We start from the raw sequence: 25,135 nt of genomic DNA on the forward strand, positions 1-25,135 counted from the left end.
ACTAAACTGAACTGAACATCTTTCACAGTGCCCCCCAGGAATCTGCTTACAGTATGTACCCCAGGACAGTCCTGACTGGGAATCACTGGTTTAGAGAAGCAGTACTAGGTGATAGGTGGTTCCTGGCGGCTGCTGCATGCCCTAGAGTGGGTATAGAGGAAACTGAAGTGGGAGACATTTCGGTACAGAGGTAAACATCCCCGATTAATGTGCTGGAGTGCTCATTTACTGTAAATACTTCCTCAAGCACTACATTGGGTAATTACCCAAGGGGCTTTGGCCAGGTCAGGCCATACATCACATCAACACCTTTAATCAATGGAGGGGAAAGAGAAAGCAGGGAACAAGAAAAAAACAAATAAAACAACTGCATTCCATGCGACACACTGCCGCAGTGGCTGTTGCTTTGTTCTAATTTATTAGTAAAGTGGCATGCCATGTGTATGTAATATCGGGGGGTAGCCATTCGCTAGCTTGGGTTTGCCAATAACTCAGCCGACTGCACCCAGGCTTCTAATATTTGGTCTTATCGGGAATCTATAACACCAGTCCCATCTGTATGTGTGATTTTAAATGAGAAATTAACCTCTAAAATCTCTGGAAAACAAACAACAAAACCCAAAGCAACCACAGCTCATTGTGAGAGTAAAATGTCAACTTGCATTCTGACAAACTGATCAGTTAGATCATGTCTGAAAGTTAAAAAACCTTTAAGTGAGAACTGCATCACAATCACAGAAATATAACAGAAAACACAGCTTTTTCTCATTACCACTTTACAAAAGTCCAATATAACTGTAATTCTTCCTAATAACATTTTTTTTTACAGAAACATGGGTTGGCTTTAAGACCAAAATCTTAACTTCGGTACGATACCAGCCTTGGTACCTCAGTATCTATAAAAACAGATGCTAGGTAGACTACTATATTATGCATGACAGATTTGCATATCATGTAAATGAAAAATTTACTAATAACTGAATTGACCATGAAATCTGTTAGATAAGTTATATTTTTAAATCAAGCAATGTCATGGAATTAACAACATATAAAACATATATTTGTATCTGAAAATAAATCTATATTAATATAAATCTATAAATCTTATTAAATCAAAATATTCTGATGCATGAAGATAATGTATCAAAACTAAGAAAAATAACAGTTAACATATTTTGCTAACATGCATAAATTCAGTCTTGCATAAATTTGAGATGGTCTATTTGTAACCCCTCTCTCCCGGGTCTTGAACCCGGGTCTCCGGCATGGGAGGCAGACGCACTAACAAGGAGGCTAAAGACTGCAGCCTCTAGCGTCAGTCGCTAGTGCGTCTCTTGAGATCAGGGGAGTGAGGTTTTACCTGCACAGCACCTACTCGCTGGCCTCCGTTACACTCACCCCCCAAACCTCACTCCCATCCGGGTCACGGCACCAATGTAACCCCTCTCTCCCGGGTCCGCTCCGCCACACCTCGCTCTCGCTCCGAGTGGGTCTCGGGCATGGGAGGCGGACGCACTAACAAGGAGGCTAAAGACTGCAGCCTCTAGCGTCAGTCGCTAGTGCGTCTCTTGAGATCAGGGGAGTGAGGTTTTACCTGCACAGCACCTACTCGCTGGCCTTTATTCATACATTTCATAATCAATACATTTATTTTTGATTCTCAAATAATGCATCAGTGCATTTGAACACCGTTATACATCAACTCTACTTTCATGTTTCAAGTCAAAAATTACGTTTGTATGGTGGTATTGTACTGTTTTCAATTTTTTGGTACTGCGGTACTGATTATGCATCGGTATACCACACAACCCTAACAGACCCAGGGGTCTGAGAGAGTACTGATCTAAACAAGCGGTTAAGCTGGACACACAGGGTTACAGTACAGGTACCTGGTGGGCCCCTGTGGGCGGCTGGGCTCCTGCTGCTGCTCTTGCTGTTGCTGCATGCGCTGCTGTAGGCCCCGCGCTCTCCTCATGCATTTTTGCAGCTTGGCGTCAGCAGCCATAGTCCTGCTATGAGTGTTAGCACTGCCCTCATGCATGGAAAATCTTAGTTTAGCTATAATGCAAAAGAACAACAAAAAGGGAAAGGAAAGAAGAGCAGAAGAAAAGAAAATGCAGAAAAGAAAAAGAAAGAGCTGAGTTATGAGGGGCCGGCATGCGGACCATTTCTTTGTTATTGAAACGACAAAGTAGTGAAATTGAAAGAAAGAAAAGAGGGTGATGGTGGGATATATCCCACCTTTCACCCCAAAGCTCTAGGCTGTTCAATAGGTAAAGCTTTGCACGCTAGCTCATCAAAGTTGACACATTGTTGACTTCATGTAATGGGTCGATAACAATAGCTTGCATCAGAAGCGTCATGCCCATATGCCCATTTTGAAAAGTACACCCAAGGGAGAAAAAAAAAACCCTTTTATAATTAAAATACAGGCATGTAAAAAAAAAAAAGTCTAAATATTTCAGATCTAAATTTGTTCAATCCAAGTAACTTGCACATTCCACAGAAAATTCAGTCACTATGTTGCTCCAAAACATGTATTTGTCTTATACTTATCTATTAATTTATTAAATGATTTAATTTATTATTAGTTGTGCTGTCTTACTTTTTTCTCTTAAAAATGTTTTATGTTCTGACCTGTGTATTTAAAAGGTTGTTTTACAAATACAATTAATGATAATATTAATAACAACAACAACAATGATAATAATAATTATTATTATTATTAAAAAAATATATTTCTTATGTGGTCTTACTTTTTTCTCTTTTTAAAATGTTTTATATTCTGACTTGTATATTAAAAGGCTGTTATACAAATACAATTAATGATAATATTAACAACAACAACAACAATAATATTAATAATTATTATTATTATTAAAAACTAAATATTTGTTATGTGGTCTTGCTTTTTTCTCTTTAAAATGTTTTATGTTCTGACCTGTGCATCAAAAGTTTGTTATACAAATACAATTTGAATTAAAGGGTTAGTTCACCCAAAAATGACAATTAGCCCATAAATTACTCACCCTCAAGTCATCCTAGGTGTATATGACTTTCTTCTTTCAGACGAATCCAGTCGGAGTTATATAAAAAATTGTCTTTGATCTTTCAAGCTGTTTAATGGCACTCAGCGGGTGTTGCAGTGCATCAGGTCAAAAGAAGTTAAATAAAAAGCGCCCATCCTTAATAAAAAGTGTCTCACACAGCTCCAGGGGGTGAACAAAGTCCTCCTGTAGCGAATCGATGCGTTTTTGTAAGAAAAATAACCATATTTAAAACGTAATAATCAATTTAATCTAGCTTGCGCTCACTGTTGTAAACGGAAGTAGTTCCGGGCGGATGACGTATGAGGTCGGCTTTGTGCATACGCCGCTCAGAAGTGATGCACGCGGAAGCGCAGCGGAGAGATCAAAACAAAACAACGGTCACTAATTAGAAGTACAAAACGAGGATTTGTAAAGAAGAATGTCAGAGGATTTCAATATAAGCCAAGAGGAGACTGGTTTTCCTTTGCTAAAGTAAGGAAACATTGCTTTGTATATTCTTTTTATATTTACTTTACAAATACGTGCATGACACCCCTAAGTTCAATCATTTTCACGTTGCCTTTTTAAAAACACATCACCTGCTGTTGTGCAGTATTTTGCTTACTGAACAAACCCATTCACAATGAGTGACAAACAGAGTTCAGAAAGATCATAATATGGAGAAGCACTGGGCTGCTCTGCTGAACGACAAGAGAGAAACCAACGACTGTGATTGAGCTTTTAAGCCCTCGTTCGCAATGTGTACTAAACAACATGTTGAGATCCATCACACTGATTAACTGTCAATTGCATCCCAAAATGAGTTCGCATTAGGAAACAGTTGATTTGGTTGCTCTCCTGTCTGGGGCTGTTACATGGAAAACGCATGGGAGGTTAGTGTTGCCATGGTTCCCTTGAACCTGTTTCGTTTAAGTCTGGTTTAGCATTAATTCTGCCTATCATAAAAATGCTATTTTCAGAACATTTACTGCTGTCAACACCAGCTGCGCCTGAGCTAGCTTTAACTGCAGATGACGTGCATTGCTTTCAATGAGTTGAAAAGGAGCTGACGGCATTTTGGGAGATGCAAAGGGGCAAAGTTTTAGGACGGCACACCACAGACTGAAGACACAGGAAGCAGGAGCGACAGCCAGGACAGACACACAAACGTAGACACACACAAAACCAATGATGGATTGCAGGGTTATGGCAGGCGTTGCTTTCGTTTGGCCAGAGGAACGTCTCGGTTACGTATGTAACCCTCGTTCCCTGAAGGAGGGAACGGAGACGTCACGTCGGATGACCGACGAATTGGGATCTCGCTTAGGCCATTGAGGGTGGTGAGGGAGGAGGAACCAGCAGATCGGCTACCGGCAGTAAAAAGGTGCCGTCCACGACCTGTTGAGCTCCTCATGCAACTATTCTTCTATATAGTGAAGGCATGACCTTATAGGCTGCCACTGGAACTTAGAGGCCTGTATGTGAGTTGGGCCAAATCGAATCTGTCTCGACGAGACAGTGAAAGGTCTGCGGGGATCTGAAGAGTGGAAATATTTACAAAAGCTGTCTTCCCTTTACATATATTAGTGCTGCGCCTCACATATACAGACATGCACACACATATACACGCATACCGTGAGCAAAGCGAGACAGAGATGGAGGGTTTGCCGACCTGGATAGGTATAAATAGCTTTGTGGAGAGTTTTGCATGGCTGAAATTGTTCTCCGCTCATTAATCATTCAAGTAGGTATGCCAGCGCTTCGGACAAAAATGCTGTTGTTACAGGTAAGCATGAGATACACAGCCACCTTTTTTGTTTTAATTTGGAGAGTGCTGAGAGATTTAGACAGGATTGCGCGGCAGTATCCTCACACGACGGCTCAGCACAATCACAATCCAATCCTTCCACCAAAAGGGATTTATAGAGGTTGGGAATGTTATGATGGTGAATCCAGAATGGATTTAAGTTTGGTGAGGCCCATTCAAATGGTGTTCCAAATGGAGGGCTCACACACAGAATAAAATGTTTAAAAAAAAAGGATTAAAATTGTTCCAGCCTCTGTCTGGCACAGATCAGGGCTCTCAAATGGCCAAAGTCAAGTGCTTTTCAATAGCACGCCACTATCAGCGGTATTAACAGTCAACAGGCAGAGCCACATGCCCAGTCATCCAATCAGATTGTGAAAATCTGTGCAAATGGTGACTCTGATCACAGCACTAAGTGAACAGAAACAGGGATGCACAGAATATTACATTAAAATAAAGAAATATAAACAGTAAAAACACAATTATTAAAATAAAAAGTAAACAATAAAAAATAAATAAAATACATTAAAATAGGCTCAATATTATTTCCATGTTATCAATACCTCAAATTTCATACTATTTTGTCTAAATCATTAAAAAAAATAAAGCACTAGGTACTAAATTAAAGCTTTAAATACTAAGTTAATTTAGGCATCAAAACATTGAAATATACAGTATAAAATGGATATTTATTTTGAGATTTGTTAAAGATTACAATTAGCAGTGTTAATAATTTATTAGTGTTTTTAAATGACAAAACCTAGTGAAAAATAAATATACTAAAATGTATTTGAAATACATTTACATATTTTATTCTAAGTATACTACAAATACAGTACATTTACATATTTATGTACTTAATAAAAAAAACCTGCAATTGTACTTTTAGTATACTGCACTGGTATAATTAAAGTCTGCTAAAATGAAAGAACAAATTTTGTGCTTAATGCACTTCAGTTGTGCGGAAGTAGTTCTGAAGTTCAACTGAAGATATACTTTGATTGTGCTAAAGTGGAACTACTGCAAGTATACTTAAGGTACACTTTAAATATCTATTTAAAGTGCTATTATTCAAAGATCATACAATCCTCATCCATAGTATCATTAAAACACATTTTAGGCTTAATATTAAGAAATGTGCATTGTGCACAAGTAGTACTTCAAATAAAGTGTAATTATACTTTTTATATCAATAAGTCTTGAGCGATATGTCAGTAAATAATAGATTTGAACTATACTTAGTATGAAATAAATGTATTTTAAATATATTACTTTTTTACTAGGGATGATATACAAAAATTCTGAAATAAGTGAAAATAGCATGCACAGAAAAATATCCAATTTCTATTGAAAAAAAAAAAAAAACTCTAATATCAACAAATAACCAATGTAGTACTGATATACTGTGCATCCCTAGACAAAACAAAGACAGGATAATGAAAAATAATATGCCACGCACATAAACAGAGAATAGCACACAGAGAGACAAATAGAAGCAAACACACACAGGGTGCTGCAGGAAGGGAAGGCAGTGTTGGGGTATTACTGGTGGGTTTGTGTCATGTTGCGAGGACATGAATGTTTTTGGGAGCTGCATTCTTACCAAATAAACCTAGAAAGTGCATATATTGGGTAAGTGACGGTTACCCGAGTGGAGAGTGGAGGAGTTGGGCGTAGCAAGCAGAGGCAGGTTAGAATTACTTACACACAGCATGGTGGGAGAGCGCCAGGGCTGTAGCTGTATCCCCAGCTTGCTCCAGGCGCAGTGACTGCTCTAAGAGAGAGTCAGCCTCCGCCAGGCAGTGCTCAAAACTGCCCCCCTTCCCTGCAATTAACACACCAAGGCCAGGCTTCTGAGAACACGCTCATACACGCACAAACACTGCTCACAGGAGCCCCCGTGTGTTCCCGGGAACACGCCACTCATAACGTTTACACGGCTTACCAGGAATGGAGATGTCCACTGACACACAAGCACACACAGTCTGATGACTGCCACCAACACAACTCAAACACAATTTGACATGTTTGTAAACACATCACGCACGCTGACTAGGGAGAACTCTGATTCAAGATTAAAATGTAAGATTTGAGTGTATAGGCGTGTTTTTGATGCTATGGCTCCCATCTACAATAGTTATATTATAATTCATGGTGTTACAATGATATTTAAATTATTTGTATTTTTTAAAGATCATGAGACATTGCATTAGAGTTGAGAAGACAGGAAAGAGTAAACTTTTACTTCCAAACTATCCCTGCTGGGAAAAAAAGGTTTGAACCAGCCTAAATAGGTTTGCTGGCCTTTGCTGGTTTAAACTGGTTTGCTGGTCTCCCAGTATATGGCCAAGTTGGTGTTAAGTTGGTTTAGCTGATCGGTCGGCCTGATCAGGTCAAAAGTATGTAAACTACCACCCCAGAAGCATTAAAGGGATAATTCACCCAAAAATGAAAATTACACAATGATTTATTTACTCACCCTCAAGCCGTCCTAGGTGTATGTGACTTTCTTCTTTCAGACAAATACAATCAGTGTTAGGTTAAAATTTTTTATTATCCTGGCTCTTCCAAGCTTTATAATGGCAGTGAATGGGGTTCAAGGTTTTGAAGCCCAAAAAGTACATCCATCCATTATAAAAAGTAGTCTACACAGCTCCAGGGGGGTTAATAAAAGCCTTCTGAAGCGAAACGAAGCGTTTGTGTAAGAAAAATATCCATATTTAAAACTTTATAAACCATAATCTCTAGCTTCCGCTAGCTCACGTACTCGCGTTTATGAGAGAGTGGCATTCCAGCGGATGACGTAGGACGTATGCGTAGATTAAGCTCCGGTGAGAAGTGACAAACGCAGAGGTGCAGAGGAAAGAGCAAAACAAAACACCGGTCACGAATGGAGGATTTCGATATAAGCCAAGAGGACACTGGTTTTCCTTTGCTGTAAATAAAACTTGGCTCTCGTGAAACTCGCATATTCTCACCGGAGCTTACGTTATGCCTACATCCTACATCATCCGCTGGAATGCCACTCTCTCATGTACGCGCGTACGACAGTTAGCGGAAGCCAGAGATTACGCTTTATAAAGTTTTAAATATGGATATTTGTCTTACACAAACGCATCAAATCGCTTCAGAAGGCCTTCATTAACCCCCCAGAGCTGTTTGAAGCACCTTTTTATGATGGATGGATGTACTTTTTTGGGCTTCAAAATCTTCCCCCCATTCACTGCCATTATAAAGCTTGAAAGAGCCAGGACATGTTTTTTTTATATAACTCTGATTGTATTCGTCTGAAAGAATAAAGTCATATACACCTAGGATGGCTTGAGAGTAATTCATTGTTTTTTTTTGTCATTTTTGGGTAAACTATCCCTTTAAATCAGACCAGCCTAAACAGCATAGAAAGCCATCAGAAAAAAAATCGAAAATATTCAAAAATCTCTAATATCAACCGATAACCAATATGGTACCGATAAATTGTGCATCCCTAAAAACAAACCTGAAGTCATCTGCTGGTCTTAGCTGGTCTTAAACTGGTTTGTTGATCTTAAAAGTTTTTTTTTGTCATTTTTGGGTAAACTATCCCTTTAAATCAGACCAGCCTAAACAGCATAGAAAGCCATCAGAAAAAAAAATCGAAAATATTCAAAAATCTCTAATATCAACCGATAACCAATATGGTACCGATAAATTGTGCATCCCTAAAAACAAACCTGAAGTCATCTGCTGGTCTTAGCTGGTCTTAAACTGGTTTGTTGATCTTAAATTGGTCTAGCTGATCTTCCAGCATGACCAAGCTGGTGTTAATTTGGTTTAGCTGGTTGGTTGGTTGGTCGGCCAGGTCAGGTGAAAAGTATGTAAAGCCCCCTAGAAGAATCAAATCAGACCAGCTTAAAAAGCTTAGCCAGCCATCAAAAAATCTATGAAAATATTCTAATATCAATCGATATCCAATATGTTACTGATGTAGTGGGCATCCCTGGAAACCAGCCTAAAGTGGTTTGTTGGTCTCCCAGATGGCCTTAAATTGATCTAGCTGGTCTCCCTGCATAGCCAACCTGGTGTTAAGTTGGTTTAGCTGGTCGGTGAAAACTGGACAAAACCACCTTAGACCCATTAAAACAGACCGATCTAAACAGCATAGCCAGCCATAAAAAAAAAAAATTAAATAAATTTTTTTTTTTTTAAATGTCTAACTTCAATAGATGATTTATATGCTATTGATTCATTGTACATCCCTAGAAAGCCATCAAAACATACCAGCCTAACCAGATTAGCAAGGCTGAGAAACCAGCTAACCACTTTAGGCTGGTTTAAGCTGGTTTTTGTAGAAGGGATTAGAAGGGATTTTCTCTTTAAACACAAATTCTAGCTCCTTTCATTTGGTTTCTGCTGTTTGGCCCTGTGTGGCATTTACCCTGGTGCTGAAGTTCGTCCAGGTCCATGAACTTGCTGGGTCTGGGGTTGAAGCCCTGCGCTGCTTCTCTCTCCTTCTCCTTCTTCCTCTGGAGCTCCTGCTGCCTGGCCCTGCGAGCAACTTCCTCTTGCAATTCATCCAGCTCGCTGCGCCCCTCTCCTACACATACACAAAGACATAAATAAGTAATAGTAATACTCATATCCTAGTTAAACACTTGAAATGAACACCTTGTACTGTAGCAATAGTGGGTTAATGCACATAGGCAAAGACCGGTGGTGACTCACCCAAACTCAGTGGACTGCTGCTCCAGGTGGGTGATTTGAGGTCTTGCAGGATGGCACTGCTGCTTTTGGACTTGGGCACTGTGCGCCAGGAGGGCCCAGAAGTCACAGGTCTCTTACTGCCGCTGTCCCTGAGGCGGAGAAGAGCATATGTCATTCACTCAGTCATCATGAGAGTGATTCTCAATGTCTCTGTGGTAAATTTGTCTGTGCATACTACAACTTTAAGGCTTATGGTACAAGCCAGGACAGATATTTATGATATATTCAATACAGTTTTGTTGGCATTTTACAATTAACCAACACTGTGAATATTAACACCATCAGAAACAATCTATGAAATAGATTTGTTGTATAGTCATACAGTATATGAAGCAGGTCTGGGTGATGCTTGCTTATTTCTGCTTCATATTTCATACATTATTTATAGAAATATAGTGTTGAAAATATCAAACATGATGCAGCAGGTATTTGAGGTATATTATTCATCAACGTAATGCATTTCATGACACATTATGCCCACCAAAAAAAAGTTAATCAAATCATTCAATTAAAATAATTTCAAACTGAAATATAATTTGATTAAGATGCATTTGTAGCAGGAACTGATATATAAATATACAAACAGTCTGGTCTATCATTTTTTAGAAATATAATCGAGCCATGATTTTACACTATTGTTCAGTAATTTTTTTAAATGTATTTTAAAAGAACTCTCTCACCAAGGCTGCATTTACTATTTGTTCAAAAACAAATTAAAAACTGTAATATTGTGAAATATTATTAAATTAAAATATTTTAAATTGTGATTTAAAATTTAGTCAAGTTAGTTTTGCTTCAAATACAGTGTGATTTTTGGTAATCGAGATCTGGCAGCAACAACACATTTTTCTGCTTGGACGAGCAATTCGCCGACAGTATTTCTTGCGCATGAAATCACCCACATGCCAACAAACCAATGAGAACACAGAACAATAATGATGATTCATAGTAACAGAGCATAGGTGCCAAAGCTGTTGTGGATCCGCTCACCTGAATCCCTCCGTAACTGGCACAGATTTACAGAAAATTGGTTTGACAAATAAACAAATTCCAGACCATTACACACATGTGAGCTTCATATTACACATTACTTGACAAGGGAATTTACAGTAATGTTCATATTAAACAGCCAGTCCCCACACTCATTATCTCAAATGGCTTGGGTACACAGAGCATTCACAGCTTATACGGACTGCACACCTGATATATAGGTTAGTTCGTTTTGGCCAAGTTGCTGTGTTACCTGTGAGCACTGGTGCTTGGGTTGTCGCTGAGGGGCATGTCCATGCTGATGGGGCTGTTGCTGTTCCTCTCACTACTTTCGTAGCCACTCTCCATCCTCTGGATCAGCCGAGGCTGCTGTTCCACACCTCTTAAAGGTGGCGGGATCGGTAGATGCTCCACTTCCGTTTCTGGCACGCCCCCTGAGCCATCGGTCATGCCCCCCATCTCTGCTGCTGCAGTGTTTGACCCCTCCGCAGCAGCCCCTGAGACCAGCTCACTGTGCCCTGGTGACATCGGGTCTTCCGGCAGCGGGGAAGGTCCGAGCATGGCGTAGCCGGCTGGCCGATGCTTTTCCCGGCTGAAGATACTGTCAATGTTCAGGGCCTCTCTTCTGGGTCTCCATGTGGGCCGATAGCACCCTCCACTGGAGCTGGACTTGGACTCGCTGCTGGTGCTCTCGTCTTCCCAATCTCTCGCCCGCGCCCCAGCCTCCGAGCCGCCCACCCCTGAGCTAGAGGAGGATGAGAGGGGTCTGCTGTGGATCATATTCACAGTCTCTTTATAGTCCTGCAGATGGCCAGTAGAAGAGGGCCTCGGCGTACAAAGGGGAGTGGCCTGGTCTTTAAGAACCTCCCCTGAAGAAAAAAAAAAATCACATTTATAAAAGTTTTAAGTAGTAAATTTGATAGGACATGTGCCTTCTCAGTTTGATTCAGCATGACGCGTTTGCCAGTGGAATTTATATTAGAGAGTGTGTGTGTTTGTTAAAGTACCTGCAGTGTCCATGCTGTTCTGGGAACCGCTGCTGTCTTGATTACACACCACTGTTCCCTGAGAGTCAGAAGAGAAATGGGAGGCCATGGACTCATGGTGTGAACGTGAGTGCTTGTAGCTGTAGCTGTCTGTGGAAGAGTCTGTGCGTGTGTCACTTGCAATTGAGGGCTCCCTCCCTGACGACGACAACAACAACAGCAGAGAGGGCATTTAGAAATAGAAAAAGTTAGCTTCAGCTATCCAGCTGCAACTGCTCAAAGGTCAGATTTTAAAGGGATAGTTCACCCAAAAATTTAAATCCTCGTCATTCCAAACCTACATTCAAAATGAATGCAATCACAATGAATGTGGACTGAAGCTTTCAGAATTAAAAAAGGAATGTAAAAACTCCACTATATTGTTTTTTTTTTTGTTTTTTAAATCAATTGTTCTCAACCAGGGAGCTGGGGCCCACTAGGGGGCCTCAGCGAACTTCTAAAGGACCCTAAAATGAAATGATTAAGTGACCTGAAATGATTAAGAATAGGACAAAACAAGCATTAATATACAGAAAAGCAAGTACAAATTTAAATATGTCTTACTTTAATTCACCCCCTTTGAATTACAACCTGGATATACTGTATGAGGCCTAATTTTTAAAAGTATTATTTCTAGACCTGGAAAAGTCATGAAAACTAATAAAATCATAAAGCTCTATGGGCATTTTTAAAATAAATATACACTTTTGTATGCATGCCAAGTTTTAAAATATTTTATCGTGTAGAAATTGTGAATAAACAATACTTTTGAAAATCCTCATCCTTAATCCTAATGAAAAAAATCATGAACAATGGAGTTAAAAAGGTTGAGAACCACTGTTTTAAAGTCATATTATAGCACTGTGTGAGATACAGAATGTTTTGTTTTTATTTACTGAAAATCTTCCTCTCCAGTGAACCGTTAACTCAAGAATTGCTGTGAGGCTAGGTGACTCAGTTGTGAACCTTGTAACCAGATCCAAAAGGGTCTGGCTGCAGCCTTGCACTTGCATTCTCAGACTTGCATTCTCAGACACTTGCGCTTCCGCTAGCGACGTCACTTGCAGTCTTTATTTTTTATTTTGTTCTATTTTTTATTACTTTTTGTTTTAATCTCTCAACATTTTACAACAGTAGCCAGGTGGTGAAGACAAGAAAAAAGAAACTAAATTACAATGTCACTTGCAATCGCCACTTGCACTCCCCGCTACCTGCGACGTCACTTGCAATCGACACAAATCATGCGTGTTGCCAATGTAATAAACGCAACACGCAAAGTTTCGCGTTAAGCGTTTTTCCATATAGAATAAACTGTCTACAGCTCTTTTAGCCTATATCATTGTCTTTGTCCATTAAGCTACATTACGTGTTTTATTTATAATGATTTTCTATAGGAGGAAAATGTTTAACGTGCAATTTAACGCATTGCGTTCTGGGCTCGTCTGCTTGCCTGTACTGGAGTTGATCCTTTTAAAATCACTTAATGCATTTCATAATGCACGTTCATATTTGCTGTTCTGTATATACTTTGAGTCAACAACAAGACATATAGCTAGGCTACTGAATTGTCTTTATCATCCGTTATTATGCCACATTAAGCGTTTTGCTGTATGGGAGGACAAGTGAAAGTTTGCGCATTGTGTTCATGGCCATCTGCTTGCCTTGTAGTACATTAAATAATAACTATATATAGAATTTGATCTTTTAATTGCACTTAATGCATCTTAATACATTAAGCCATGTTAAGCGTTTATGTTTTTCTACAGGAGGAAAACGTTTAACGAGAGACTTTGTGCATTGCGTTCATATTCTGCTGAGCGGAGAGTGCAAGTGGTGATTGCAAGTGACATTATAATTTAGTTTCTTTTTTCTTGTCTCCACCACCTGGCTACTGTTGTAAAATGTTGAGAGATTCAAACAAAAAGTAATCAATAAATAGAACAAAATAAAAAATAAAAAAGACTGCAAGTGATGTCAATTGCGGAAGCGCAAGTGTCTGAGAGTGCAAGTCTGAGAATGCAAGTCTGAGAGTGCAAGTGCAAGTCTGCAGCCAGACCCTTCTCACCAGATCAGGCCATTGCATGAATGAACAAAATCATCTGATTCAGTGAAAATATCTGATTCAAAAGAATAATTCAGACATCGCTACATCTCTCATGAATGCACCAAGGACAGTTGAAACTAAACCGTTTTTTCTGTTGAAAAAATCTACTGTATGTTTTAGCACTGTATTGACCACTCTTATGATGTTTTGGACTAATTTTCAAGCTTGAAAACTTTAGTACCCATTCAAATCTAAATTAATGGAAAAGACCAATCACAATCTTTAAAATTAGCCCTTTGTTGTTTCATGTTTTATATGGATTTGGATTGACTGTATTTTAATTTTTAATTGAACTGATTCTAAGAATAAGCGATGATAAGTAGTATTGTTTCTTTTTTATTTAACCCTCTACCTCTCCGTCCCGCCTCTCACTTCCTCTTAAGTCTCACCGGAGTCTTCGCTGTCATAGCCGGCCTTGCTACTGTGGTGCAGGTCCAGCTGCGCTGCCAGAATGTCTTGCGATGACACGGGTGTCCCTCGGGGGTCAGCATACAGCAGCAGAAGTGGCTGGTAGTGGCCTTTTATACATCTCGACACCACATCCTTCCACTTAGGTCCAATCTGTGACGGTTTGGTACATTCAGACTTAACCGCACACTCCATTCACAATTAGAAACACTAGAATCAGCTGCCAGAGACAGACACGCCATTACCTCCTTCACTTGTGCGTCATCGAAGTACATCCACTTGCGTATCTTGGTCTGGAAGAAGAAGGTGGAGTAATGCTTGCCGTAGTAGCAAACCATGCCCACAAGGTAGAGCTCCGATTGTTTGGCCCTCTCATCTGTCACACGGTAGAACAGCTGGAGGGCGGGCACATAAAGAGAGAATTGTCCATGAGGACCAATCAGATTTAGAGTATCTCTAAACAAGGTCCCTTCAAAAACGGTTAAAAATGTATTAAAGAATTGTCTCTCTTTCAAGTCATGAGTGTGAATTTGAATGGAATTGGTCACACATACACAGGATGTTGAATTAGACGTAATTGATGTAATATGAATTGCAGTGACAGGAGAATTTCACTGAATTGCAATAAAAAAAAAAAAAACACAACAGAACAATTTCATTATTTTAGCAATAAAACGTAATTATATCATTAATTTTGGCAAATTATGCCCATTTATTTCCTGATAAATATTCATTTAAGTTCAAAAGACAGGTATCCAAATAGATTTCAATTATGCCATAAGATACAAAATGCAATTTTATAAATATAAACAAACACATCAAAATTTAAATTTATTTACTACATAACATATGGAATAAATAATAACATTTGGTAAACTAAGTGTTTTGACTGATAACATGAATAAAAATGTAACAAATGTAATATTAACATCAACAAATATTATAATAATCATAGTATATTATGATTATTATTATTATTATCACTTATTCTCTTAATCTCACCAAGCCTGCATTTATTTGATGAAAAATGTAGTAAAATTATAATATTGTGAAATATGATTCCAACTACATTAATATATTTTAAAAAGTATTTTATCCTGTGATGGAAAAGCTGAGTTTTAGGCAGCCATTATTCCATATGCTGTGTGCATGAAAACACTTGTTATATTAGTCTCTTTGAATTTCATTCTATTTTTTATGCACTTAAATTCAAGTTCTGCATTCTGTTTAACACAGAATGGCACACAACCCTGCCGTGAAGTTGATGTGAGAATGCTGTAACAGTGGGGCCACAGAGATATTGAATGTGACCAAGAGTACACTGTGTTTCCTCCTCTTGTCCTGAACTTTGCATAAGAGAGAGGGAGCTGGAAGCTCAAGGTTATTGCGCTGAAATGGTGACAAAAAGGAACAATGATAGTGTGTTGTCCGTGCATGCAAGAGTCTTACATCACCCAATCGCAGGCACGTGCCCAGGCTGTGGATGACGTCTTCAGCTAGATCAGAGTGATCCGAGTCCCACACCAGGCCGATGCTGATGATCTCCGGGCAGTTCATCAGAACCCTCCGAATCCGTAACATCTCACCACAGTTACTCTGAAACGATGAGGCAAAAAAAAGAGGGCATCTTGATCACATGTGCATGTGTGTGCGAGAGAGAGAAAAGGTGAAGGAGAGATTAAAGGAACGCTTCAAACAGGGCAACACGGTCCAGCAGGGCCTTATGTTCGGCACCCAATGTTCTAGCTGTGCTCTTTGAGTCACCGCCCTCCGTCGAGCGCTTTGGCAGCGGTATACGGAAACAGGCTCTGGCGACGAGCACCACTGCCAGCCTGACCCCTTCCCTCAACGTACAAAAACCTAGCTGGGCACTGCCTTTGTGGAGCAGGCAGCGGGGTGGCAAACAGGCTGGCATCAGACCTGGGCAGGAAGGGATTAGACAAAGAGCCCAGTTCTCAGAACCAGCCGCTCTCTCTCTCCACCTCAGTCGCTCCATCACAGACAAACGCACACAAGCGAGGCAGCCAATGAACAGCCAGCAGCGGCAGCACTGCTGAGCTTTTGGGACAGACACACAGTGTCCCATTAGAGATCATTGTTAGCCTCAGCTCCGCAGTCTGTCCTGCCAAGCGCTGGGAATCCAGACAAACACATGCTTTCAGGGCCAGACGACTAAGCTTCTAAAGAGCAGTGACGTTACGGACTACCGATCTCAGCTGCATTTCAATAAAGCCATTTCAGGGAATCGACAAATGGAAAATCACTGGAAATGAAAGCATGGATTTCAGCTCGACTGAATTTTGACTCATTTCACTGATTTGGTACAGAGCAGACTGTAAAGAGCTGACATTGGTTTCTCCGTAAGCACGCTGAATGATGCTGGAGCGTGTTTGGGTTGATGAAATCATCCGCATCCTTTGGCGGGGTGAGGGTGCACAATGTGTGGTAAGAGCTGATCGGCAGCTGGTGTGTAATAGTGTAGGACTGTCTGTCTGTCTGTCTGTCTGTGTGTGTCTGTGTGTGTGTGTGTGTGTCTGTGTGTGTTGTGGGTCTGTCGTCTGTATAGAGGAGAGGAGCAGTGAGCAAAACACTCTCTCGAGCAAAGAACAGACGGTCTTTATGCTTCCACGTGAACAGCAGAGCTTAAATGAGTATCTGGGTGGCTTGAAAAAGGGTTTGTATTGAATCACTTGAGTGAAGATCAAGTTAACGGGCAAAGTCAAAATCAAACTAAGTGACAGACTATTGAAGGCATGAAATAATTTTATCCAATGGGATTTGACTGGATGGTGAAAATTAGGCTTTTATTTTAAAAGGACAATATTACACACTTTATGGAATACTTGATCCTGATTGGCCAAACCAATCAACTAAACTGTATATTTCAGACATCCGATATGTGTGGAGGAATAGGAGTGACACTTAGTAAAATATATGAATTTATTAATTCACATTAATTCAACATAAAGTGGAAATAAATGAATCACTTATAAACTGACAAATAAATGGACATATTTAAAATTGTTTATTTAATTAATGTTTTAAAATGTAATTAAATACAACAAAATAGTAAATGATTTTTTAATGCAATTTAAATAGTATTTTTGAGTCAAAACTGGTTACCCCAACAAGAGAACCGTCCAATGACTTTTTTTTTTTTTTACTCAACTTAGAAATGGATAAAGAAAAGCATTTGACAAAACAACAAAGAAAAGCATCTAAGACATTTATTATTTCTTCATTTTATTTTAAGTGTTACTCCTAGTCCTCCATATACTTGTTTCATGTCTCATCTAGCACTCCACAGTGTCTTTATTCTCACAAAATAAATTAATTTCATTTAATAATTAAAATTCATAAAAAAAAAATAAAGCATTAAGAGGTCCTTTTTCTGTCTTGTTTTCTTAACACATTGTCTTCATTTTCTCATGAGGAAAAAAAAAAAAAAGTACACCTCTCAACATTTCTCTGGTCAGCCGCAGACGTTCCGGTCCCTTGAATTGGCAATGAAATCAACCACATGTTCAGAGTCCCTACAGTCATATAGCTGTAGCCTCCTTCTCAAGCATCGGACACTGATTTGTAGGTGGCCCATTGAGCTATTACTCAAATTCTTTACACATTAAACTATCTAAAAAAAACAGATATGAAAATTTTAATGAGATGTTAAGCATGAAAAACGTTAAGTTCGAAAAAACCAGCAGTTAGACGTGTATGCATGCATGTACTCACCGGACAGTTTCGCAGGTCGCCCATGGTGCTGGCGTTGCGGAGAAGCTCTCCAAACATGTCAGGCGTGGGCTTCTCCTTACATTCCAGCATTCGCACAGCTTGGTTACTGCAGCAGAGGGAATAAGAGACAGACGTGTCCTCAAGCACCAGTGTTAACACCACTGACAGGAAATACACACACAAATCTACATACAATAATGTTGAACCATAATTAAAAGTATAATACAGCTCAGTGTTAAATTTTTTTCAACTGCCCAAAAACTTTAGTCTACGCAGATGTTATATATCGTCCGTAGATCACTATTCCCTAGAAGACATCAGAAACTAATGTAGCAGCACTCATTCTCTGTTCCATCTCCACATGGTCTCCATCAGGACAGAAGCCGCAGGCCCGTGCAGAAATCAGTGTACTTTACTGGCTAATGTTTCCTTAAGCTAAGCGTGATAGCATCCATTTGACATGCAGCATATCTGCACACATGAAGCCTCTGTCAGCATGTCTGCATGGAGGAAATGTGCCGAGACAGTCCCTTGAGGGCTAAATACAACCTATATGCAGACTCTAATTTACATCAGACAGACAGGTCTACCCTTTCTCTCGCTGTCTTACTTTCAGCATTATTCAGTGTGCTTTACTTGAAAATGATGGTCATACTGAAAAAAAAAAAAAGTTCTTTTTCATCATGTTAAACGTATGGCTCTTTTTGCAATTAAACAGTTAATGTACTGAAATAGCCACTTTGACCTTGAATCAAACTTCACATTGTTTAGCATGCAGTGTTTATGATCTCAGATTACCACTCATCATATTCAACACATTAATAATGATGTTAAGAGGGTGGATGGCATCATTCTTTTTTCCTTTCTGGCATGTTTCCTGCATATCCATCCATCTATATAATCTACAGTATCGCATGCATTATCATTCGCTGGGTGACATATGATGGTAATGCGAACGATTTGCACAAAAATGGTCGATTTATGAATTGCATGATGCTACTGCAAATTTCTGATCGATTCTAGTGTCTAAACCACTTTACATTATAGGTGTGTTGATATAACTATTAAAAAGTTGCACTGTTGTTTGGCATTACAGCTTTATTTATTCAGGTCTCTATTTAATTAGTTATCTATTTATGCTCATGGAAGATTAAAAAGTATGGTGTAATTTGCACTGCAATAGAGTTCTATGTAAATGCGACCTGGCAAACAACTGTAATAAACAAACCTTGAATAAAATTATGTATATGATAAGTTTAACATGCATTTCATTTGGATGTGCATTTCATTGGAATCCCAAATGTGCCATGCGTAGGTAGATGTGTAGTTTATAGTGTAGGACTGTAAATCAGTTCTATCAGAATGAAAAACGTAAGCCTCTGTTTCACAAAAGAGGGAAATAAATAAATGCATTGAGTTCCATTGTTTCCATGGTATGTGCGAGTTTGGTTTAGCAGCTTTGTTTCTGGATGAAAAACACTGAGTTAGGATTTTGAGCATATTGCGTAGTCTTTGTTTTCTGGTGTGAGTTTGAGAGTGTGTGTTCATATGAAAACCGTCGTGTGAGAATTCAAGGCTGTACAGGGGTACACGCATCCAAGAGTGAAGGAACACACTGTACTATCATTTACTGCCACACGGCCACGTGGCAAAGCACACGATTTACTGCAGAGTGAGTGTGTGTGTGTGTGTGTGTGTGTGTGTGCGTAAGAGAGGAGAGAGACTGCATGTTTTTATGCATGTGTGCAATGCAAAGCCAGCAAACTGTGTGTGAAAAGGTTAATACGTATTCAGCAATTTCAAATTCAGCAAGTGAAATGAGCTTCCATTATCCATTTTCAAAGAAAGAGAATTGTTGCTTTTATATCTGATACAGAAATCAATAAGGGATGTCTAAATCTATGTGTTTTTTATTCAGCCTGTCACAACAGATCCTTGGGTGCTTTTTGTGGGATTTTAACATCCAACTTTTAATGTTTCATGTAAAGAAAAATGCTTGTATCAATGAAAACCTGACCTACTTCCCTGGTCAAGGTCATACAATAAGACACAAAATAAAAATGATAAAAGCTTGTGTGTGCATGTAAAAAAACATTCAAACTTAAAAGTATGATATAAATAAATAAAAATAAATAAATAATAAGAATGCATGTAATATGTATTTTCATCCTATCAAGTTTTCTATAAATATATTACATATACATTACAAATAAATCATATTTACCAGAACCGTTTATGTCCAAACCCACTACTTTTCAGGAAATGAGAAAAACCCTTTAGTTTTAAATAATTAAACACCACGTTGGTATTGTGGCTGTGACATTTACAGTATGTGCAATTCACAGACTTTATAGTATGTGCAATTATTGTTACAAAAATAATGCCCTAACTCAGTACACATACAGTTTGACAGATGGCACATTAGTAGCCTTTATTTGAGATCTTAATAAATCAGGGCCTTAGTGGGGGGGTCAAACTATTATATTATTTGGCAATGCATAATAAATCAAGAAAGTGAAATTCTGAATCATGTGGGAGCCTCAGATGGCCATAATGCTGATACAGATTTTTTTCTGTTGTCTTATATGTGGGCATAATGAAGGGGCCGGGGACAAGATTCCATGGGGAGTGATGGGTAATGTCCTATCTGTGTCCTCAGTGCTCATTGGAGACACGGAATTAATATGGTCTAAACATCAGATGGGTCGAGGAGCCCTCAGAATGAAATACAGCAGGTAAGAACATTTTCAGGAAGCTGTAAGAGTAGATGTGTGTGCATTTACGTGGGATTTATATGTTGGAACACGGGGATGGATAAAGAGAGAAAAAGACGTAAAATATGGCAGACGAAGGTTGCAAGTGTGTAACAATCTATACATTAGAGTGGGAGAATAGGACATGAGGGAGAGGTTTGTGGAGGGTCCATTTCCTGTACATAGCTCTAGCAGATGGCTCTCACGGGTCTGATATGTACGATGACAGCTAATAACCCATGATATAGAGCCTCATTCCAGTCCAGCAGGTCGGCTTCAGCATTCAGCTGGAGCTGGTGGCTCACTTACCCGATAAACACTGTGGAAGTTACCTTCAGTTCCCAGTCTGATGTGTAAATCGAAACCCTCACTCAACATCAAAGTGACAGGAGCCACAATCGTCCGTTTCTACCACTAAACGGTGTACACACGGTCGCACACCCCACTAAGTCCCAATAGATCACCCTCAACCACGAGAATATCCATCATTTTTGCAGCACAAGGCAAACTGAGCCAAAACAGTGAAGGGCAAGACATAATGGTTGGCAGTAGTATGGCCAATTGGTTCAATATTTGAGAGGGTAAATGAAGACTGAAAAATCAACACTTAAGGCTGATTTATACTTCTGTGTCGGACCTACGCCGTAGCTTACGCATAGACGCACACCCATACGCCGTAGCCTGACGTGCACCTCTCCAAAAATCTAACAGCGCGTCAATTCTACGCAGACCGCAAGCGCTGTGATTGGTCTGCAAGAACCCCTCCCTCCATATGTACTTGAGTTTTGTGTGTTTATGTGCACTTGTCACTGGGCTCTAGAGTAAGACAACTAGGGCTAGTTTTACTAAAAAGGGCAAATTAGTGCAAGAGCGCAATTCCAAAAGGCCGCCGATGGGTGTGGAAATTTCTGCGGGTGATTTACTAACAACACGTAAATTAAAGAACACAATCGTAACATCTCATTTACATATCGACCAAGGCAATATACCAAGCGCAGCGCAAATTAGCGTAGTTGCAAATAAAGAATAAAGAAATAAAGAAGCCACAGTACGTTGAAAAGAACCGGAGGCCAAAAAATGAAGGTTTGCAAGAAGTTTTGATAGACCTGGTATTGCATGACTCCTAATTTGACGAGCGCAAACGTTAGTAAATCGCGTTGCGTGATTCATTTGAATACTCTCCTCCCATAAATTTTGCGTCTGAAAGGGAAACTTTTAAAAATGCATATTCAATAATGTCAGGCGTTTTCAGCGCAAATTCTTCACTGCGCGTCTTTAGTAAAACCTGACAGTACCCTTTTAAAGCCAAAAGACTGTTTGCACTGGCACAAGCTGTTAGTAAAACTGGCCCTTAACCTCAAGCGCTTTTTTCACACTACTTACGTCCCAAATGACGCACTATACACTTATTCACTATGTACTTATTCACTATGAACTCAACTGTGTAGTGTATGAATTATATAAGGTTATTTTGTCATTCATAATCTGAGTCTGATTGCCCCTCCCCCTCTACTACGTAATTAAAGCTGACACATGTGTGCATGAATGTCCAACATTCCCCACTTCGTTTTTTTTTCTCAGTTTAAGTACATCATCCGGGTATTTAAAGTGCAATTTTTTTTTTTTTTTTTTTTTTTTTTTTTAATGTGAACACACTGCTCGCACTACTTACGCTACAAAACGGCATAGAGTAATGCACAAGTACGCAAATTGGGACGCACCTAATTATTTTCAAGCACTAAATATACCGTTCAAAAGTTTTGGGTCCGCAAGTTTTTGTAATGTTTTGGAAAAAAGTCCAAGTCTGCAATTATATGCTAAAAACCTGTTTGTAAAAACAGGATTATTGAGAAATATTACTACAATTTAAAATAACTCTTTCAAATTTTCAGCCGCCATTACTTCAGTGTTCACTGTAACGTGATCCTTAAGAAATCATTCTAATATGCTGATTTGGTGCTCAAGAAACATTTCTCATTATTATCAATATTGAAAACAGTTGTGCTTCTGTGCCATCTTTTCCAAGATTTTTTAATCAAAAGAATGTAAAAAAACAAACAAAAAAAAACAGTATTTATTTGAAACAAAAATCTTTTGTAAGATTATAATTGTTATTACTGTTCAATTTAATGCATCCTTGCTGAAAAAGCATTCATGTCTTTCAAAAAAAATTACTGACCCCAAAGTTTTGAATGGAAGTGTATATTTATGCATATTAGGGTATTGTATTCTTAGCTTAGCAAACATGCTAACAATAAATGCACTCAAAGTTGCTATTTGAGTGGAGTTGCAGTCTATGTAGAGAGTTCCAAATCTCTCAATTATATTATAATTTTAGGATGCTGACTTAGAAAGCAGCTGTCTATGTAGGCAGTAAGCAACAAGTCATCTCACAAATTTTTGCTTTGGAACAGAGCTAATTAGTCTCTATGAGCAAAACCATATGTACTGTATGGAAGATATGAAAACGTGGTCCTACACTTACCAGAGAGAGGTGGTGGAGATGTAGTGCACCATCTGAATGAAGGGGAGAGGATCCGATGTGGCTCCACAATTATTACAAACACACTGGAAGAGAGAGTAAACACAATTAGAATACATGTTAGGCACCACACAAAATGCACAAAAAAACCCCCAAAAAACAGATAATATCCCCCACCAACCTGTTCGAAAAGTGTCATGGCAAACTTCTGATGTGGGATGCAGTGCTTGGCTGTGCAGATGTCCTCCTTGGTCTCATCCGAGATGTGGAAGTGGATCCGCATCAGGAGGTTCTCCTGAAGAAAACCAACACAGACAGTTTGGATCGTTTCTAGTAAATATGAGTCAGTGTGTGTGTGTGAGCGCATTGGCTTTCTCGTTCCTTTGATCTGGCTCTGATAAACAATTCTGGAACAAGATGTTTAGCTCCAGTGCAATACAGCACGCTGGCTATTTCTGCAGCATTTAAACAGTGAGGCATCTTTGAACGGGTGTTTGTGTATGTGTGTCAGAGCGAGTGAGTTGTGTGGTCCGGCTCTTATATTCATTATTCTCTGTCAGCACTCACTTCACGTTAATCTGATCAAGTGAGAACACCACATCTATTTTTCATAAGAGTCCTTTTGATTCCCTGGCTGAACAAATTTAAAATCAATCGATCACACTGCAAGTTCCTGACAAAGGAATACAGGGTGAATGAGGGAGTGGGAGAGAAAGTGAGAGAGGTGAATAAGACCATATATCAAATATCTAGTTCCCTTCCTTTCATCTCGCTAACAGCCGCGGACCATGTTTGCAACACCCCTACAACTACCACCGCTGGAGAAACTACTTTAAAACCAAAGCTCCCCAAGCTACATGCTACTCAGTTTTAATCAAAACAGTTAAACTACAGTCAGGCTGCAAATTTGAAAAAGTAGCTAGCTACACTATAAAATTACTAAGCAACAGCAGCTTCATTAAATCTAAGGCAACAAAATTGTTTTATATATAACTATTAAATAATATAAATTACTTCTGAAATCAGAGCACAGTTTACCAGGTACAGAAATATTAAAGGTGACAGCATTACATTTACAAAATATGTATACTAGATATAACTAATAAAACTTGAAAACTAATTTATAGGGAAATGGAGTTAGACTGAAGCATCCCTTTGTGCATCAGTCAATCCTAAAATTGAATATGGAACTTAATTCCAGACACAATGTATGTTGAGAGACTTAATTAATATGAGATATGAATGTGTACATTTTGGTGACTGTGTAAAAATGTCTATCCATCCATCTATCTATCTATCTATCTATCTATCTATCTATCTATCTATCTATCAGCATTGTTTTGGTTGTCTGTGGAATTTTTTTTTTTTTTGTCATTTATAGAGCTTAATTCTTTTTGTATGAACTTTAATGGATCCCATTTAATGCAACATAGACTCCGGACTGTCACTGTCCTGTAAAAGGCGTAGGCTATTTTCTTTATAAAAACAAATAACAAATGTTGTCGTTCAGAAGTTAAACGTCAAACACGCGTAGACGTGCGTCATAACTTGTGTATTTACTTTTGTCTTTCTTGTTCTGTTTAACTCTTTTTTTTATTTTTATGGAATAGTCTTGTGAAAAAAAGGATATATCCATGCTAAACCCACTGGGATATGTTGTTTTATTTATGTTTATTTTATTTGATGTTTTATAGAAGTATTAGATGGACCAAAAGGGGAAGTCGTGAAGTCGGGGAAGTCGTGGCCTAATGGTTAGAGAGTCGGACTCGTAACCCAAAGGTTGCGGGTTCGAGTCTCGTACCGGCAGGGATTGTAGGTGGGGGGAGTGAATGTACAGCGCTCTCTCCCACCTTCAATACCACGACTGAGGTGCCCTTGAGCAAGGCACCGAACCCCCAACTGCTCCCCGGGTGCCGCAGCATAAATGACTGCCCACTGCTCCGGGTGTGTGTTCACGGTGTGTGTGTGTTCACTGCTGTATGTGCACTTTGGATGGGTTAAATGCAGAGCACTAATTCCTAGTATGGGTAACCATACTTGGCCACATGTCACGTCACTCACTCAC

General features: G+C 39.1%; 1 protein-coding gene across 1 annotated transcript in view; it reads right to left on the minus strand.

The window, feature by feature from the left end:
- The window catches only part of LOC107706875 (inactive ubiquitin carboxyl-terminal hydrolase 54-like), a 140,168-nt gene that overhangs the window by 75,876 nt on the left and 39,157 nt on the right, over nucleotides 1–25,135 (minus strand). Inside the window, exons 4-15 of the mRNA XM_016510705.1 lie at nucleotides 23,252–23,365; nucleotides 23,074–23,156; nucleotides 17,836–17,941; nucleotides 15,553–15,699; nucleotides 14,349–14,498; nucleotides 14,085–14,256; nucleotides 11,574–11,750; nucleotides 10,820–11,435; nucleotides 9,538–9,665; nucleotides 9,251–9,409; nucleotides 6,542–6,661; nucleotides 1,890–2,058 (exon numbers count right to left, since the gene is read on the minus strand). Coding sequence (XP_016366191.1) covers nucleotides 1,890–2,058; nucleotides 6,542–6,661; nucleotides 9,251–9,409; nucleotides 9,538–9,665; nucleotides 10,820–11,435; nucleotides 11,574–11,750; nucleotides 14,085–14,256; nucleotides 14,349–14,498; nucleotides 15,553–15,699; nucleotides 17,836–17,941; nucleotides 23,074–23,156; nucleotides 23,252–23,365 — 2,141 coding nt within the window. The remainder of the gene's footprint in view (nucleotides 1–1,889; nucleotides 2,059–6,541; nucleotides 6,662–9,250; nucleotides 9,410–9,537; nucleotides 9,666–10,819; nucleotides 11,436–11,573; nucleotides 11,751–14,084; nucleotides 14,257–14,348; nucleotides 14,499–15,552; nucleotides 15,700–17,835; nucleotides 17,942–23,073; nucleotides 23,157–23,251; nucleotides 23,366–25,135) is intronic.

Source organism: Sinocyclocheilus rhinocerous, unplaced genomic scaffold, assembly GCF_001515625.1.
Source record: "Sinocyclocheilus rhinocerous isolate Xijiao unplaced genomic scaffold, SAMN03320098_v1.1 scaffold144, whole genome shotgun sequence".
Classification (NCBI taxonomy): domain Eukaryota; kingdom Metazoa; phylum Chordata; class Actinopteri; order Cypriniformes; family Cyprinidae; genus Sinocyclocheilus; species Sinocyclocheilus rhinocerous.